Source organism: Macaca fascicularis, chromosome 19 (genome assembly GCF_037993035.2).
Source record: "Macaca fascicularis isolate 582-1 chromosome 19, T2T-MFA8v1.1".
Classification (NCBI taxonomy): domain Eukaryota; kingdom Metazoa; phylum Chordata; class Mammalia; order Primates; family Cercopithecidae; genus Macaca; species Macaca fascicularis.
The window spans coordinates 62,222,731-62,240,280 of NC_088393.1; the positions used below are offsets into that span (position 1 = coordinate 62,222,731).

The 17,550-nt window shown below is 51.5% G+C and overlaps 1 protein-coding gene and 1 long non-coding RNA gene across 4 annotated transcripts; one reads left to right on the forward strand and one right to left on the reverse strand.

Annotated features, from left to right (window-relative positions):
- Positions 1–8,646, forward strand: LOC102127235 (uncharacterized). Of its 3 annotated transcripts, XR_012427995.1 has the most exons (4): positions 1–888; positions 3,170–3,273; positions 6,987–7,656; positions 8,128–8,646. It is a non-coding gene; the product is annotated as an uncharacterized lncRNA (long non-coding RNA). The 3 variants fall into 3 exon arrangements; XR_006694518.2 differs by having other exon boundaries at positions 6,987–8,646; XR_012427994.1 differs by lacking the exons at positions 1–888; positions 3,170–3,273 and adding exons at positions 3,420–4,833; positions 5,034–5,129 and having other exon boundaries at positions 6,987–8,646.
- On the reverse strand, positions 8,637–15,226 carry LOC135968397 (leukocyte immunoglobulin-like receptor subfamily A member 4). Its single transcript, XM_065534870.2, has 8 exons — positions 15,126–15,226; positions 14,935–14,970; positions 14,464–14,748; positions 14,004–14,303; positions 13,149–13,445; positions 12,609–12,911; positions 9,367–9,417; positions 8,637–9,217 (listed from the first exon to the last, which is right to left on the reverse strand). The coding sequence occupies exons 1-8, from the start codon at positions 15,157–15,159 to the stop codon at positions 9,024–9,026; spliced, it is 1,500 nt and encodes a 499-aa protein (XP_065390942.1). The 5' UTR covers positions 15,160–15,226; the 3' UTR covers positions 8,637–9,023.
- Positions 15,227–17,550: the final 2,324 nt, after the last annotated feature.

The window sequence follows — 17,550 nt, forward strand, 5'->3', positions numbered from 1 at the left end:
GTGTTTCTAGGCTGCTGTTCTGGGCACCCTGCCTGCGGGGCAGCCCTGCTACCTGAGGCGGAGTACCTCTGCTGCTGCTGCTGTGCATGGCCGCTTGACGAGAGGTTGGCGTAACCCTTAAGGGGTTAGGTAACACTAGCTCACCCTTAAATTTTGTTTTATTTTATTTATTTATTATTTATTTATTTGTTTTGAGACGGAGTTTGGGTGTGTTGCCCAGGCTGAAGTGCCATGGCGCCATCTCGGCTCACTGCAACCTCCGCCTCAAGCTCCTAAGTGGCTGGGATTACAGGCGCCCACCACCACGCCATGCTAATTTTTGTAGTTTTTTAGTAGAGAGGGGGTTTTACCGTGTTGGTATCGGACTCCTGACCTCAAGTGATCCACCCACCTGAGCCTCCCACAGTGCTGGGATGACAGGTGTGAGCCACCGCGCCCGGCCTAAATTCTTTCTTAGGCAAAGCCAAGAACTGTCCTGGGCTATGCCCCAATCTGGGAGCTCACCTTCCCCGCATCGTCTAGTGACCAGGAAAGGATGATGAGGACAGCGAGTGAGAGGCAGAGACTTTCAGCCGAGGCAGGGACAATTAGCAGAGAGGTGAGATGGTGGACAGCAGAGATGGTGACAGTCAGCGATCCAAGGAGGGGTGGCAGTGGGTGAGAGACACGGAGAGGTGGCACTGGGCAAGACAGCGAGAGGTTGCTGAGACAGGTGGAGAGACAGCGAGGACAGGGCAGTCTGTGATCAGGGCTCCAAGAGCGGTCACACTGAGGCCGTAACGATAAACAGCTGCTAATGCTGCAGAGCTGTCATACTAACCAGAGGCTTTGCCCTTGGCGCCTTCATCTTTCCCTGGCTGGTGGTGGAGCTCAGCGACGGGCAAGCAGGTGAGACCCCCGCTCCAACCGGCAGGCCCATGGGTTACCAGTCCCCGCACTGGACCCCTGGGTGACAGCTGAGCCCACCCAAGCGGGGGGATCCTGCAGAGACCTTCACCTGGGCCCCATGTGGAAATGTTATTTAGGCTCTTGGGGATGGAGAAGTATCCCCTTTGCCTCCCCACTAATATCTGGTGAGCTATATGAGTAATGCGTGCCCTAGACACCTAAACCTCACCAGAACACAATGCATCCATGTAAGGAACCTGCGTGTGTAGCACCTGAATCTAAAAAAATAGCGTAACATTAAAACAACAACAACAGCATCCAAAAGCCGGGTGAGGTGGCTCACGCCTGTAATCCTTGAAGAGATATTTAATTTGATGGAAAATTTTATAATTCTCTAAAATGTAGATATTGTCTAAATAATTTAAATTAGATTTATCAAAGCAAGAACTGTCTTTATTTTGAAAAATATTGCATTTATTTATTCAAACAATGAAGAAGTTAGTGGATTACAATGTGATTTAACTGGTACTAAAATTTGGGAACTATTAGAATGCTGGTAAAGTACAGATTAGTTAAAAGAAATAGGTGCTTTAGAAAATCAAGGTAATTTCTGAAAGAATATATAATAATCAGTAACAGTTTGGTTCCAGAGTTATAAAGAATGGGGAGAAAAGTGGGAGAGCAAGGAAAGAACACTAAGTTATGCACACAAACAGGTTCAAACTTCTTAGGAAGGAAATGTTTTGTCACAACAAATAGCATAAATTTAGCAAATTTGTATTAGAGACCAATAAATAAATCCAAAAAAGAAGAGGGGAGTGGTCTATGGAACCAGAGAAGAATCTTACAGATGAATTTATATTATACTAAATAAATGTAGAAGGGGAATAATAAAAGAGAGATTCACAAGAAAATATCTGTGAATTTTAGATCAGCTGGGATTATAGATTCCATGCGCCCTTAAAAAACAAGAATTCATGAAAAAGAAAAGACCTTCTCCTTTTCTTTATCAAAGTGATCTTGATGGAGGCACAATTAGAGAATAAATGAGGCATATTTTACTTCCTGGGAGAGTAACAGGAAAATTCCCATCCCACAGCTCTTACGACTTAGATCTTAGCAGTCAGAACAGAACAAGCTTTCACTGCTGATGAACCAAGTGCAATGACAACTCTGAGAAGCTTTAGCTCTACATCATGATGGATTGGGAGCAGGTGCAAAGCCTGTGGGCTATCAAAGCACTTTGACCTCTGGTAAGAGTCAGAGTCATATTTAGACTTTAAAATACTTATATTCTCTAATTATTTCTACTCCCTAATCCTTAAAAATGTAGCCACTTAATATCAAAAAGATATTTTTATTTCTCTGGATGGAAGAGAGAGTTTCCATTCTTCACGCTTAATCCAGAAATTCTCTATAGACGTAAAATCATCGGTGGAAAAAAGTGCATACTGCTCCCCAGGACCTATCAAAAAAGTGATGAAGGTTCATGGTTTTGTACTCATCACAGAAAGTTTTCGGAAACTCACTGGCATCACCAACCAAAGCACAACATGCTGCCACCACAGATATTTCTAAATGTCCGAAGTAGCAGCTTCCGTTAGACAACAGGAGTGTAAGCAGGAGCCAAGAGTGAAACATGCTGTTCACCCTCTTACAAAGACTGTGAGGTTTGGTGTATTCGTCCAGAGAGACTTCAAATGCAGCTATGACAGAGAAGGTAGACAAGACATGTCAGGCATCCCTGGGGTGAGAAAGTTTGGGTGATTCTGTCTCAGAGAAAATATCCCTGCTTCTTGTTTTTTTGTTTTGTTTTGTTTTTTGTTGTTGTTGTTCAGTTTTTACTCTGAGGGATAAAACGAATTATATGTCCACACCATATTTTTATGATAAACATTTCATTCCTCTAAGAATGAGCATCTGAACCTAAAAAATTAGGTCCACGGCCGGGCGCGGTGGCTCAAGCCTGTAATCCCAGCACTTTGGGAGGCCGAGTCGGGTGGATCACGAGGTCAGGAGATCGAGACCATCCTGGCTAACACCGTGAAACCCCGTCTCTACTAAAAAATACAAAAAATTAGCTGGGCGAGGTGGCGGGCGCCTGTAGTCCCAGCTACTCGGGAGGCTGAGGCAGGAGAATGGCGTAAACCTGGGAGGCGGAGCTTGCAGTGAGCTGAGATCCGGCCACTGCAGTCCAGCCTGGGCCACAGAGCGAGACTCCGTCTCAAAAAAAAAAAAAAAAAATTAGGTCCACTTACCAAATGCCATTTTTTTGCTGCAGAAGTAGCTGCTGCCATCATCACATTCTGTGCGTCTGTCCAAAAGGGGCATCTTATCCCAGAGATAAAGTTTTGGGACACCATGAGGTCATCTCCTTGCTGACAGGTAATTACCATTTTATCTGTAGGTACAGTGACAGCGTTCACATGGGGATTTGAGGTGATCTCAGAAAAACACTTGTGAAATGTTTAAATTACCGTAAGTTACTAATAGCTATTAGTTGTGATCAATTGGAGTTAGTTTGGCAAAATATGAAAATCTTAGTTGTAATTTCTTTTTTTTTTTTTGAAACAGATTCTCATTCTGTCGCCCAGGCTGGAGTGCAGTGGAGTGATCTCGGCTCACTGCAACCTCCACCTCCTGGATTCAAGTGATTCTTCTGCCTCAGCCTCCTGAGTAGCTGGGACTACAGGCACGTGCCACCATGCCCGGCTATTTTTTTTTTTTTTTGTATTTATAGTAGAGATGGGGATTCACCACATTGGCCAGGCTGGTCTCAAACTCTTGACCTCGTGATCCACCTGCCTCAGCCTCCCAAAGTGTGATCCTCCTGCCTCGGCCTCCCAAAGTGATGGGATTAGAAGCATGAGCCACCGCCCCCGGCCATGTAATTACTTTTTTAAGGACACTGAAAATAGGCCTCCAATCTCTTCTGGCTTCTAAGATTTCTATTGAGAAGTCTGCTTCTCACCTGATGGGGCTCCTCTTGTAGATGACCTGTCCTTTTTTTCTAGCTGCCTTTAGGTCTTTTTCGTTTGCATTTACACTGATAAATCTGAGGACTGTGTACCTTGGGGATGGTCATCTTATATATAGTATCTGGCTGGACGTCTCTGTGTTTCTTGGATTTGTGTGTCAAACTCTAGCGAGTTTAGGAAAATATTCATGGACTATATCCTCAAATATATTTTCCAAGTTGCTTATTCTCTCTCCTCTTTCAGGAATGCTGACAAGTCATATATTTGGTCTCTTTAGATAATGTATTTCTCAGAGATTTTGTTCATTTTTAAAAGTATTTTTTCTTTATATTTGACTGATTTGATTCAAACAAGTCTTCAAGCTTTGACATTCTTTTCCTCAGCTTGGTCTATTCTGCTGTTAATGCTTCTCCACATATTATGAAATTCGCGTCGTGAATTTTTCAACTCAAGTAGTTCAGTTTGGGTCTTTCTTAAAATTTAATCGTTCATGTCATTAATCACGTTACTGGATTGCTTGGGTTCCTTGGATTGAGTTTCAACTTTGTTCTTGATTTGAATGACCTTCCTTGCGATCCAGATTCCAAATTCTACGTTTGTCATTTGAGACAATTCATACTGATTAAGGACAATTTCTGGGGAGTTCGTGGGCTGGTTTGGAGATACTAGGAGTCATTTCCCTGATTTTTTTCTCATCTGGGAGGGTTGCTATTCCTTTCATTGCAAGGGTATAAGTTGAGTATAGTCTGTTGGCTTTATTTCTGGAAGTTTTCAGACAACTAAGGCATTGATGAATTCTTGCTCTTGGTTTCTTCCAGGCGGTAGAATTGAGTAGTGATTCTTGGTGTTGTCGTTTGGCTGCGATCCAGTAGACGGCGCTTGAGAGCAACAGGCAACAGACAGGCTCGCACTCCACTACGTGGTGCCTTTGCTGACCTTTGTTCTCGACCTTGATACTTTTGAAAAGGTCAGAGCCGTTTTTTTTGTTTTTGTTTTCTGAGACAGGGTCTCACTTTGTCCCCCAGGCTGCAGTGCAGTGGCACGATCTTGGATCACTGCAGCCTCAACCTTCCCAGGCTCAGGTGGGTGACCCCCCCACCTCGGCCCCTGAAGTAGCTGGGACTCTAGGCGTGCGCCACCACACTCCGCTAATTTTTGTATTTTCAGTAGAGAGGACGTCTCACCATGTTGCCCAGGCTGGTCTCGAACTCCTGGGCTTAAGCAGTCCTCCCGCCTCGGCCTCCTCAAGTGCTGGGATTACAGGTGTGAACCACCGTGCTCTGATGTTTCTTCATGTGTAGCAGGACGAGCCGCGGACAAAACCCCTCAGACACTGAGACAGTGAAGGGAGTGGCTTTAATCAGCTGGCAGCCTCCGCAGGCTAGCGTCTTAAAATCGGAGCTCGTCAGGTGCTCAACTTCTGTCCCTTTGAAAGGCTCACGACTCTAAGGGAGTCTGCGTGAGAAGGTCGTGGTCTGATTGACCAAGCCAGGGGGTACGTGACAGGGGCTGCGAGCAGAGCACCGGTGGTCAGAGTGAAACAGAACAGCACGGGAGGTTTCACAATGTCCTTCCAGACAATGTCTGGAATGTACAGATAACAACAGTTGCTAGGTCAGGGGTCGAATTTTAACTGCCAGGCTTAGGTCAGGCAGGCCCAGGCCTGGTTTCGGGTCTGGTTCCTAGGCGCCGGGCTACCTGCCTTTAGTTTAGTTTTTAGTCAAATACATCCCTTGTCCTCCTCTGGCTCTGCAGATCTCACCGTCACTTACACTCTACGTCTCTGGCCCCAGAAGCCCTTGTTCCCCTCATTCCACCCTCACACTTGGGGCTTGCCTGGGAGTGAGATGCACAGCAACCTGTCTGATGCCTCAAAGAACGTTTGGGGTTAAGACGGGACTTCCTCACCTAAGAACAGGAGCCCCAGGGAGTCCCTGGGTTCTGACCACACCTGAAGGGTGTTCCGACTTCCTCACCTGAGAACAGGAGCCCCAGGGAGTTGCCGGGGTCTGACCGCACCTGAAGGGTGTTCCTGTTCTTGCCATAGCATCTGAACACCCACCTGCGGCTGAGGGTCATGGGGCCCACAGGGAACAGGGCTTGGGACTGTCCACTAGGGTGTTGCTGAGAGTCTAGGGTGCAGGGGAGGCTGAGTTCTCCTTCCTCAGTCAGAATGAATCTGTCCAGTTGCAGCCGTGAGCCACACTGGAGGGTCCTCTCTTAAAGTCACAACAGGCTCGGGGGGCTGAGAAGGTAGATTGGCTGTAGAATCCTAGGAGAGAAGGAGGCAGTGTGATCTCTGAGGCTCAAGCCTCCCACCTTATCCCTTAGGGCTGGGCTGTGAGAGAGAGACGCCCCTGAGAGCAGACCCCTTTCCTGAGGGCAGAGCCTGGGGCTGGGACCCCAAGGTGTCCTCCCACCTGTCACCACCAGCTCCAGGGGGTCAGTGAGCTCTGACAAGTCACTGGGGCTGAAATAGTGACAGTAATGTCATCCTACATATTCATTTGTTATGGACGTGATAGGAGAACTCAGCCTGTCTCCAGGCTGCACTGGGCTCTGTCTGTCCCAGGGCACTGGGCTTCCCTCTTTTTTTTTTTTTTAATTTTATGTTTTGTAGATGGAGTCTTGCTCTGTCACTAGGCTAGAGTGCAGTGGCACAATCTCGGCTCAGTGAAACTTCCGCCTCCCAGGTTCAAGCGATTCTCCTGCCTCAGCCTCCCAAGTAGTTGGGACTACAGGCACCCGCCACCACGCCCAGCTAATTTTTGTATTTTTAGTAGAGACGGGGTTTCACCATGTTGGCCAGGCTGGTCTCGATCTCTTGACCTCATGATCCGCCCGCTTTGGCCTCTCAAAGTGCTGGGATTACAGGCGTGAGCCACCGCACCCGGCCCTGGGCTTCCCTCTTTATCCAGTCGGTACTCCTGGGCCTCCAGGTTCCCCTGACACCAGACACACAGGCCTCTCCCAGGTGATCACAGAGCCTGTCTCAGCCCATGGGGAGGGTTTGGGGAAGGAATGGTTCCTGAAATGGAACCAGAGACTGGATCCCAAGATCTCTTTCACTCCCGGTCCTCCAGCTTAGTCCAAAACCCCTCTCTGTTTTATCACCCTCAGCCCAGAACGACTGTGCCCCCCCAACCCTGAGAGCCCAGGGGCTGGAGTAAGAGAGAGGCTCGTGGAGAACCTGGTAGCCCCTTCTCCCTCCATCACTGACTGAGGCAGAGAAGCACGAACATCGTGATGCCTGCTCTGGGGGCTCCAGCTGTGGGAGAGGAGACCACAGGGCCCTCCAAGACAGACAGATACACGGATGTGGTCACTCAGAGCCTGCTGCTGCCCGTCCAGGTCCCCACAGCTGTGGACCCACAGGAAGGGAAACTGCTTTTCTCTGGGTTTGGCTCTGGTTTTCCCTGGGTGGGGAGGGGGATGGCTTGGGAGGACCCCAGACCCTCTGGACACATGAGCCTCTGCTCCCCTCCCCTGCCCCAGGTCACCGTCACTGCTGCAGCTGGGAAAGGACAGGCCCCTATGGAATCGGGTCCTGGGAGGCTTCCCTGGGAGGTCTCCTTTCCCAGGAGGTCCCAGCTGGGAGTCAGAGCTGAAAGGAACTTTCCCACCCGCAGGCCTCTTGCCTTTACACCTGGAGAAACTGAGGCCCAGGCAGGGGAGGGGCCTGTCCATGTCACCATCACCAGAGGAGCCTCAAACTGATGACGGAACTCAGCCCTTCCTCCCCTGGACCTCGCCCACCTCCCACTCAAAGCCCTGCACTGACCCCATGGGGGTGAGGGGCTGGTCCTCATGGCCTGTTAGGTCAGGACAGGCAGGGGAGGGCTGGGACTGCCCTGCTCCCCACGTCAGCCAGGCTGCTCCTTCCCCAGGCTGGGCCCCAACATCTCCCTCTGCCTCGACCCCGCCCCTCACCAGCCCAGCCTGAGCCCCTGGGAGCCTGTGGCCCCTCCTCTGGCTCTGGAGGGAAGCCGGTACTTGAGTCCTTGAGGGGAATGGGATCCTCTGGGAGACTCAGGACTGCCCTGCGGGAGGCCGCCCTCTCTCCGAGCCCAGAGGCCTCAATGACTCACCCGGTGTGGAGGAGGAGCCTGTGGGTTGGGGGCTGGGATCCCTGGAGGGTCCTGGGAATGGGCACAGAAAGGGACTGAGGAATTGGAGCTATCCTGCAGTCCCCACCTCCACTCAAAGCTCTCCCCTCCGTCTGCCCGGTGGCCTCTCCAAGACCCTCCCTCTCCCCACCTAGCACCTTCTGGACTCCAGGTGAAGGAGACGAGGGAGAACCGCTGTTGGCCTCCTCTCCTCTGAGGGGCGAATTCCTCTGTGGCCGAGCCTCCCTCAGAGCCCCCTTCACTCCATCTCTGCCCAGAGCGCTCCTGGGGGCAGGGCCTGAGCTGAACCTTCGAACTTAGAGAGGGCAGGGTCAGGACCTTTCACCCAAGACCGTCAACCCAAGACCACCAGCTCTGACTGGGGTGTGACAGCAGGTCGGGGAAGGTGCAGTCATGTGAGAATCTTGAAGCTGCCCATGAAGGGAGTGTTTATACCACAGTCATCAACAAATTCCACAAATAAATGCTTTTTAGAAAGCGTTTTTGTTGTCGTTCAGGAAGCCAGTCTATGGGCACAACAGCAGGCTTTTCCATCAGACACCTCTCTTTTGATTCCTAGTGACTGTATTTCTAGAGAAACAACAGATGGAGAGTGACAGGTGGTAGGGCATCACTTTGAACTTAAATTTTGCAAATGCAAATCTGATTTTTGCACATGGATTTAATTATCAAAAGCAAATTCCATGTTATGAGCTGAAAAGATAGTCCCAGTAATACACATCAGAAAATGCACTAGCTAGAAATAAAGAAAGATGTATTACCTGAAAGTGGAGCAGAGCATGAGGTCACAGAGGAGTGGACCCAAACTCACCATAGGGGCAAAGCCTTACATCATAGGGAAGAAAAAGGAAGGGAGGGGCAGTCAAGGAGAGTCAACAATGAGGAGGAAAGCACCACAGTTTAATGGAGGAAGCATCTTCTACAGACACCCAGACACCTTCCTGCACCTGACCCATGCTGCTTCCCCTTGATATTCTCAACAGACACTTCCCCAACTGCTGCCCCAGTCTTGCAGAACCTCCTGGGATCATCAGATCTGTTCCCAGGGCTCCACCACTCTGAAGGGTGCATTGTCTTCTCTGCTGTTCACCTCCTGGCTGCACCTTGTGGGGCTTCTCTGGCTCTGCTGAGCCTCAAATAACAGAATCCCAAGGAACACCAGGACCAAGCCAGCTATACCCATGCGGATGAGATTCTCCACTGTGTAATCCTGGAGGTGTGGGGCTAGGGATGGTGGACAAAGAGGTCACAGAGGTCAGGGCAGATCATGATTACCCAGGACCCCTGGATGTCCACCCAGGGTACCCACCTCCCCTTGACAGGACCTGACCCTCTGTGCCCAGCCCCATAACTGGGAGCATCTCCTCACTCACCAGTCTTGGAATCTGACTTATTTTGTGCTGGATTGAGGGTCTCAGTTGCTTCTAAAAATCAAAGAACAAGGATGTTGGTGAGAAGCTGAAGAGCCTCTCCCCTGGGCTCTGCTTTCTTATATTCCTCCATCTCTCATGGTGTGGCTTTATGTAGATCCTTAGTGAACACATTCTCTGCTCTAGCAGGCCTCCCCTGGTATGTCATTGGGGTTTTCAACCTCTCTCTGCTCTGGGAATTCAGATCTTGTGTCTGAGTCACTTTGGAACAACGTTTCCTTGAGCCCAAGAGCTCAGGACTAGTGAGAAGAATGATCTCCCAACTAGAAAGAATTGAGCTCTTGTGTGCTGTCTTGGATGTGCAATCTTGTGCAACAAGAACATAAAAACTAATTCCCCCAGAGACAGAAATTTCCATTTTTCAGTGGATGAGGACCCAGTCTCTGTGGATGAGGAGTTGGTCCTCGGTAGTTCTTGAAAGTCAGGAGTACAAGGACTGAAGGCTGTGATGGCCCCCGCTGCGTGCTGCCTCAGCCAGCTCCCCTGCGGTTTCATCATTCGTTTACTGTCTTGTTAACTAATTCTTCATACAGTTAGGAACACCAACAATGTGATATACTTAAATATGAAAATGTATTGTTTTCTAAATGATAATGACTGAGCGGGACAGAAAAACATCATTTCTGCTTTTTTGAAGTATGAACCTAGATTGGAAGGTGAAAGCAAATATTTAAAAACATACCCAAACTTAAAGTAAAATAAAAAATAAAAACAAATAAATATAAAAAAATGATGAAAAATATTAAGCATAGGAATGAATACTTGAATGTATGTTTGTGTCTATGTACATAGTACATATATTCATATAAAATATATGTGATTAACATGGCTTCTAAAATACATGTGATTAACATGGTTTGCATTTGTGTCCCTTTGAAATCTCATGTTGAATTTTAATCCCCAGTGTCGGAGGAGAGGCCCAGTGGGAGGTAACTGGTTCGTGGGAGCCGACTTCCCCCTTGCTGCTCTCATGCTAGTGAGTTGTCATGAGATCTTGTTATTTAAAAGTGGGCAACACCTCCCCGTTCTCTCTCTTCCTCCTATTCCAGCCTCAGAAGACGTTCCTGCTTTCCCTCCACCTTCCGCCATGATTGTGTTTCCTGAGGCCTCCCCAGCCATGCTTCCTGTATGGCCTGTGGAACCGTGAGTCAGTTAAACCTCTTTCCTTTATAAATTACCCAATCTCAGGTAGGTTTTTGTTTGTTTGTTTGTTTTTGAGACAGAGTCTTTGTCTGTCCCCCAGGCTGGAGAGCAATGGTGCGATCTCAGCTCACTGCAGCCTCTGCCTCCCAGGTTCCAGAGATTCTCCTGCCTCAGCCTCCTGGGTAGTTGGGATTACAGGCACCTGCCACCACGACCAGCTAATTTTTGTATTTTTAGTAGAGACAGGGTTTTGCCATGTTGGCCAGGCTGGTCTTTAACTCCTGACCTCAGGTGATCCGCCTGCCTTGGCCTCCCAAAGTGCTGGGATTACAGGCGTGAGCCATCGTGCCCAGCCTCAGGTAGTTCTTTTTTTTTTTTTTTTTTTTTTTTTGAGGCGGAGTCTCGCTCTACGCTCTATCACCCAGGCTGGAGTGCAGTGGTGCAATCTCAGCTCACTGCAAGCTCCGCTTCCCAGGTTCACGCCATTCTGCTGCCTCAGCCTCCCAAGTAGCTGGGACTACAGGCACCCACCACCATACCCAGCTAATTTTTTCATATGTTTAGTAGAGATGGGGTTTCACTGTGTTAACCAGGATGGTCTCCATCTCCTGACCTTATGATCCACCTGCCTCGGCCTCCCAAAGTGCTGGGTTTACAGGCGTGAGCCACCGCACCCGGCCCATCAGGTAGTTCTTTATAGCAGTGTGAGAACTGATTAATACAATGATTGTAGATATATATGTATATGTGGCTTTAGATATTTGTCCTAAAAAATATAATGTAGGCCGGGCACGGTGGCTCAAGCCTGTAATCCCAGCACTTTGGTAGGCCGAGACGGGTGGATCACGAGGTCAGGAGATCGAGACCATCCTGGCTAACACGGTGAAACCCCGTCTCTACTAAAAAATACAAAAAACTAGCAGGGCGAGGTGGCGGGCGCCTGTAGTCCCAGCTACTCGGGAGGCTGAGGCAGGAGAATGGCGTGAACTGGGGAGGCGGAGCTTGCAATGAGCTGAGATCTGGCCACTGTACTCCAGCCTGGGCGGCAGAGCGAGACTCCATCTCAAAAAAAAAAAAAAAAAAAAAAAAAAAAAATATATATATATATATATATATAATGTAACTACATATATATTCATAGTTGAGGTGAGAAAGAGGGGCTTACAATTTGGAAATATAAAAGTGAAATTTCCAGTTTTTTATGGTTGATATAAACAGCCTCAGCGTCTTCCCCTTGTCCATGTCAGGCATGGACCCCGGGACCCCAAATCCTGCTCAGATAGAGGAGGACAGACCTAGCTCCTCTGCCCATCATCGCTGCTCCCTCCTTCCTGCCTGGTCCTAGGACACCTCCCTCCCCTCTGACCACCACAGAGGGAACACCTGCCCCATCCTCGGGGCCCCAGGAAGCCACGTGGACCATGCCCCTTTTGTCCACTCTCCCCTCTGCTCCCTTTCCTGAATATTGGAGATAAGGTTGAGACGAGTCTAGAATATTATACTGGGTCAGAGTAACTGCGTTTTCATCTCCCATGGGGTCAGGACTTAGAGGTTGGGACACCCAGACGTTGATTCTGAGATGGAGACATCAGGAGCAGAGCGTGTGGGGCCTCCGTCTTCCACCCTCAGTCTAATCTCATCTCCTCCGAGGCTCACCCCCACCTCCTTCCAGTCCTCTCCACTCTTTACCCTACTGAGACTTCAGGGCTGGGAGCCCCGGGTGGGAAGTCCCCATCTATTTCCACACTCCCCTGGCTAGACCTTCCCCTGGGTGGGAGGTTCCTGTGTGTTTCCACCCTCCCGTGGGCTGGGCCCTCCCCCGTGGACCCTCCCCCTTCACGCTCCTGTTTTTCTAGTGTCCTGAGCTCTCTTGGGGGCAGGGCCTGCGCTGAGAGAGGCTCAGGGCTCAGAGAGGCTGGTGCTGATGGAGGAAGAAGAGGAGTGGGCAAGTGAGACAAACGGATGGACATTCCCTTGGAAGCTCTCCTTTTTCATTTCCAAGAACCTCTTCGAGCTCAGAGAGGACAGGGTCAGGGCCTCACCTGAAACCACGAGCTCCAGGGGCTCACTGGAGTGAGACAGCAGGTAGGGGTCGGAGCTGCGTGAGCCGTAGCACCTGTAGGTCCCCGCGTGGGCCGAGGTCACGGGACTCATGGGGAATTCAGCCTGGTACTGCTGAGCTCTGTAAGTGGATCTTAGACGCAGCGGGGGATGGGCTGCCCCCTCCTTGGCCAGAAGGAAAGTGAACATCGGACCCCATGACTGACACAACAGGGTCACCTTCTCTCCTGAGGCCACCGTGGGGCCCAGCTGCACTGAGAGGGAGGGTCTGTCAGGGATCTGTCCTAGAGACAAGAAGGATGGGTGAAGGGTTGCCCCACCTCGTTCTGAGCTGAGCCACCCCCAGGCCTCTCTCTGGGACCCTCAGTCTGAGTCTCCCCTCCCTGCCCATCCCCTGTCTCTGTCTGTCTTTCCTTCCCTTGGGAACTCCCCGCCCCCATCCCGGCCATCACCACCTGGGCTCCCCCCGGCAGGGCCTGTGCAGAGCCTGGGTCCCTGACTGAACCCGCTGGGCTCCTCACCTGCGATCAGGATGTCCAGGGGGTCGCTGGGGGCCGACCACTTGGAGGAGACATTGTGTGCACCGTAGCATCTGTACTGGCCCCCGTGGGAGCCCCTCACAGGGTTCAGGGTGAAGCTGGCCTGGGAGAGCCCAGCCTGGGACTGCTGTCCAGGGCGCTGGGGGAGGCCATCGCCCCCCTCCTTGTACAGAGCGTATCTGATGTAGCCGACATCAGAGCCACACTGGAGGGTCAGGTTGTCTCCAGGGGCCACGACAGGGCCCTGCAGGGTCAGGAGGGAGGGCTTCCTAGACACACCTGGAGGGAAAGTCGAGTCGGGACTCGGAGGGGCTGGTTCCTCCCGCACCCCTTCCTTCTGGAGCCTTCCTCACTAGGGTTTCCAGTGTCCTTGTTTTTTTCTCATCCTGTATTTGTGTCCCCAGGACCCCCGTCTTCCCCTCATCTTTTCTTCTTTTTTTTTTTTTTTTTTTTTTTTTTTGAGACGGAGTCTCGCTCTGTCATCCAGGCTGGAGTGCAGTGGCCGGATCTCAGCTCACTGCAAGCTCCGCCTCCCGGGTTCAGGCCATTCTCCTGCCTCAGCCTCCCGAGTAGCTGGGACTACAGGCGCCCGCCACCTCGCCCGGCTAGTTTTTTGTATTTTTTAGTAGAGACGGGGTTTCACCGTGTTAGCCAGGATGGTCTCGATCTCCTGACCTCGTGATCCGCCCGTCTCGGCCTCCCAAAGTGCTGGGATTACAGGCTTGAGCCACTGCGCCCGGCCCATCTTTTCTTGTTCGTGGGCTAGCCTGAGGGTAAGGCTCCCAACAGCTCAGCCGCTGCCCTGACTTTGTGTAAGGAAAAGCTACGGCTTCATACCTGACACCAGTAGCTGCAGGGGGTCACTGGGTTCCGACCACACGTACGGGGTGTTGTTTTCATAGCCGTAGCATCTGAACGTACCCCTGTTGCTGAAGGTCAGGGGACCCACGGGGAACAGGGCCTGGAACTTTCCATGGTTGTGTTGGTGTGAGTCCAGGGTCCAGGAGAGCCTGTGGTCTCCTTCCTCGATCAGAGTGAACCTGCCCAGTCCCAGCCGTGAGGCACACCGGAGGGTCACGTTCACTCCGGAGGTCACCACAGGGCTCAGCAGGGCGGACAGGCTGGGTCTGCTGTAGGCTTTCAGGAGAGCAAAGGGCAGCTGTGTTTACGTGGGGCTCACACCTCCCACTTTATCCCGCAAGGCTGGGCTGTGAGAAGGGAGACCCCTTGAAAGCTGAGAGCTGACCCCCTTCCCGAGGGCAGAGCCTGGGGCTGGGACCCCTGAGTGTCCTCTCACCTGTCACCACCAGCTCCAGGGGGTCGCTGGGCTCTGACCAGCCTGCAGGGCTCTGATAGTAACAGTGGTATCGCCCTGCGTGTTCCCACATCATGGATGGGATGGAGAATTTGACCTTGTTTTCAGACTCCAGTGTTTTTAACATGTGCCTCAACATTGAGTTTCCCTCTTTATCCAGACGGTAGTCCTGGGCCTCCAGGGTGCCCTGACACCAGATGGTCACGGGCTTTTTCCAGATGATCACGGGACCTGGCTCGGCCCACAGGATGGGTTTGCGTAGGTTCTCTGGAAGGAAATCACAGGTTAGGTTCGAAGATGTCCCCAGCCCTCAGATTCCAGCTCTCAGCCCCAGGACCCCCCGTCATCCCCATCAGTCAGCCCAGAACTGCTGTCTCCACCCCCAGCTGCCCAGGGGTGGTCCCTTGTCCCCAGAGAGGAGGAGGGACCTAGGACAGCTGGGGACAGACTCACCTGCCTGCAGGCAGGTCCTGGGGCCCAGGCTCAGCCCTGGAAGAGAGTTCCCTGTGAGAGATTTGCCCCCAAAGCCTGAGCAGGTCTTCTTTTCCTTGAGCCCCTGGGGTGTCCTAATTGACCAGGGCCTGGCTATGGATTGGGGTCTCTCTCCTAGACTAGGGTCTCTCCTCCCCCTCTTAAGATCTCACCAAAGCAGAGCAGGGTTGTGAGAATGGGGGTCATGGCATCTCCTCCTCCTGGCCCTGGCTGTGCAGGCAGGTGTGAGCACGGTGCCCGTAGACAGACAGACACACGGTGTGTAGGCACACGGAGGCTGGGTCCTCCCCATCACGAGGTCATCCCATCAGCAGCCCCACAGAAAGAGGAACTGCCCCTCCCCAGGAGCCTGGCTCTCATTTCCCAGCCCCTCTGGAAACAACTTCCTCTCTAAAGACTTCAAGGGCGGAATAATAAGATGAGAAACTCAGCCCAGGGCTGCAGGGGACTGTGACTCCTGTAGTCCGTGAGGACCTTGTTGCTCAGCTAACATGACGTGAGCCCATGAGGGTGAGGAGCTGCAGACCCCGCTGTCTGTTTGGGGCAGAGACAGCAGGAGTAGGTGGGGCTGTGGTGCCTCTTGCTCTGTTCCTCAGCTTCATCTCTTTTGCTCAAAGGTCAACCCCCTACATTTTCAAATCTTCTCATTCCACTCACCCAGCACCTTCTGTGACCCCCAAGTAGGGTAAGGCATGGAGTTAGAGTGAGAATCACCCCCACTTTCATGACTTTTTTCATCCCTTTCTGAGATGGGTTTGCCCTATGACTGGTCCCTGCTGTTTTTCCTTCCTTTTCTATACCAGGCCAGGGCTCTCCTAGCACAGGGATGCATGCTGAGGGTTTAGAATCTTAATGGATGTGGTGCTTGGAGCTCCTGTACTGAGACCAAAATCTTTAGGGGGTCACTGGGCATAAGGAGGAGCTATGTGGACCACAGCACTAGTAGGTCCCCCTGTGGGCTGAAGTCAAAGGACTTAGTGTAAACTTGGCCTGAGAGAGTAAGGTCATGTCTTTCAATCGATGGTTTTGGGGAGGCGCAAGTGACCTGTCCTTGGACAGACAGAAGGTACCCAACCAGATCTCTGAGTAGCACTGCAAGGTCAAATTCTCTCCCGAGAACACTAAGGGTCCTGGCTCAGACAAAGGGAGGGTTTCTTGAACATTTCTAGGAAATACCAAGGTTGTAGTGTGTACAAAGCAGCCCGTTCCCACAAGTCCTGGACCCTGAACTGGGAGACTGGCCTCCTCTCTCTCAGCTCCTGTTAGACTCTTGGTGTGGGTCTGTATAATCTCCAGGCCTCTCACTCTCCTTTTCTAAGTTGCTCTCCTTGGATCACTGCCTCATTTTCTCCTCTACTCTAGGACCGTCTCCCTGGACCCTCATCACCAGGGATGACCCTGGTCCCAGGGCCCTGAGCATATAATCAAGACAGGGGGCTGGGCCGGGCACAGTAGCTCACCCCTGTAATCCCAGCACTTTGGGAGGCCAAGGTGGGTAGATCACAAGGTCAAGAGACTGAGACTATCTTGCCTAACATGGTGAAACCCTGTCTCTACTAAAAATACAAAAATTAGCCGGGTGTGGGGCGTGTGCCTGTAATCTTAGCTACTTGGGAGGCTGAGGCAGGAGAATTGCTTGAACTTGGGAGGCGGAGGTTGCGGTGAGCCGAGTTCGCACCACTGCACTCCAGCCTGGCAACAGAGCGAGACTCTGTCAAAAACAAAAACAGGCCGGGCGCAGTGGCTCAAGCCTGTAATCCCAGCACTTTGGGAGGCCGAGGCGGGCGGATCACAAGGTCAGGAGATTGAGACCATCCTGGCTAACACGGTGAAACCTCGTCTCTACTAAAAACACACACAAAAAACTAGCCGGGCGAGGTGGCGGGCGCCTGTAGTCCCAGCTACTCGGAAGGCTGAGGCAGGAGAATGGTGTAAACCCGGGAGGCGGAGCTTGCAGTGAGCCAAGATCGCGCCACTGCACTCCAGCCTGGGGGACAGAGCAAGACTCCGTCTCAAAAAAAAAAAAAAAAAACAAACAAAAACAAACAAACAAAAAAGACAGGGGGCTAAACGGGAGCTCCTCATCTGCAACCAAGTTGTCCAGTGGGCCCTGGGAGCTGACTACAGGTAGGAAACACTGTGTCCACCATAGTGTCTGTGCCGGCTCCCATGAGTGTGGCTCACAGGGCCCAGGGGGAAGTCAGAGCTGCCCATCTAAGCCCAGAGGAGATGTGAACCTCTCCCTCATTGCTGGTCAGCACAAATCGGTGAAAGCCAGACACCAAATGACACTGGAGGGTCAGGCTGTCTCCTGAGGGCACCTGTGAGCATGGCTGGGCTTAGCGGAAGTGCTGGGGGCTGCCTGTGCTCCCCTGATACCAGCAGATAGTGGTATTTTAGGGAATAAACACCCTATATTGCCCACTAGGATCTGCAGGGATAGGGAGTTCTCAGTGGGCTCATCCTGATGCCTCCCACTCTGAGGTTCTGTCCCTAAGAGGAGAGTGTCACCGAATGCTTCACGTCACCCTAGGGTTTCCCTGGCACCCAGCATGGAATAGTAATTCTGGGGACCTT

Bases quoted from the DNA above. Each gene is read 5' to 3' on its own strand.
- LOC135968397 (XM_065534870.2), bottom strand. From the start codon at position 15,159: ATGACCCCCATTCTCACAACCCTGCTCTGCTTTG. The intron at 13,446-14,003 runs GTATGAAGCCGT...CTTTCCCTCCAG, and splicing joins CCTGCAGCTACTGGTGTCAG to GTGTGTCTAGGAAGCCCTCC. The intron at 9,218-9,366 runs GTGAGTGAGGAG...CACCATCCCTAG, and splicing joins TAAGTCAGATTCCAAGACTG to CCCCACACCTCCAGGATTAC.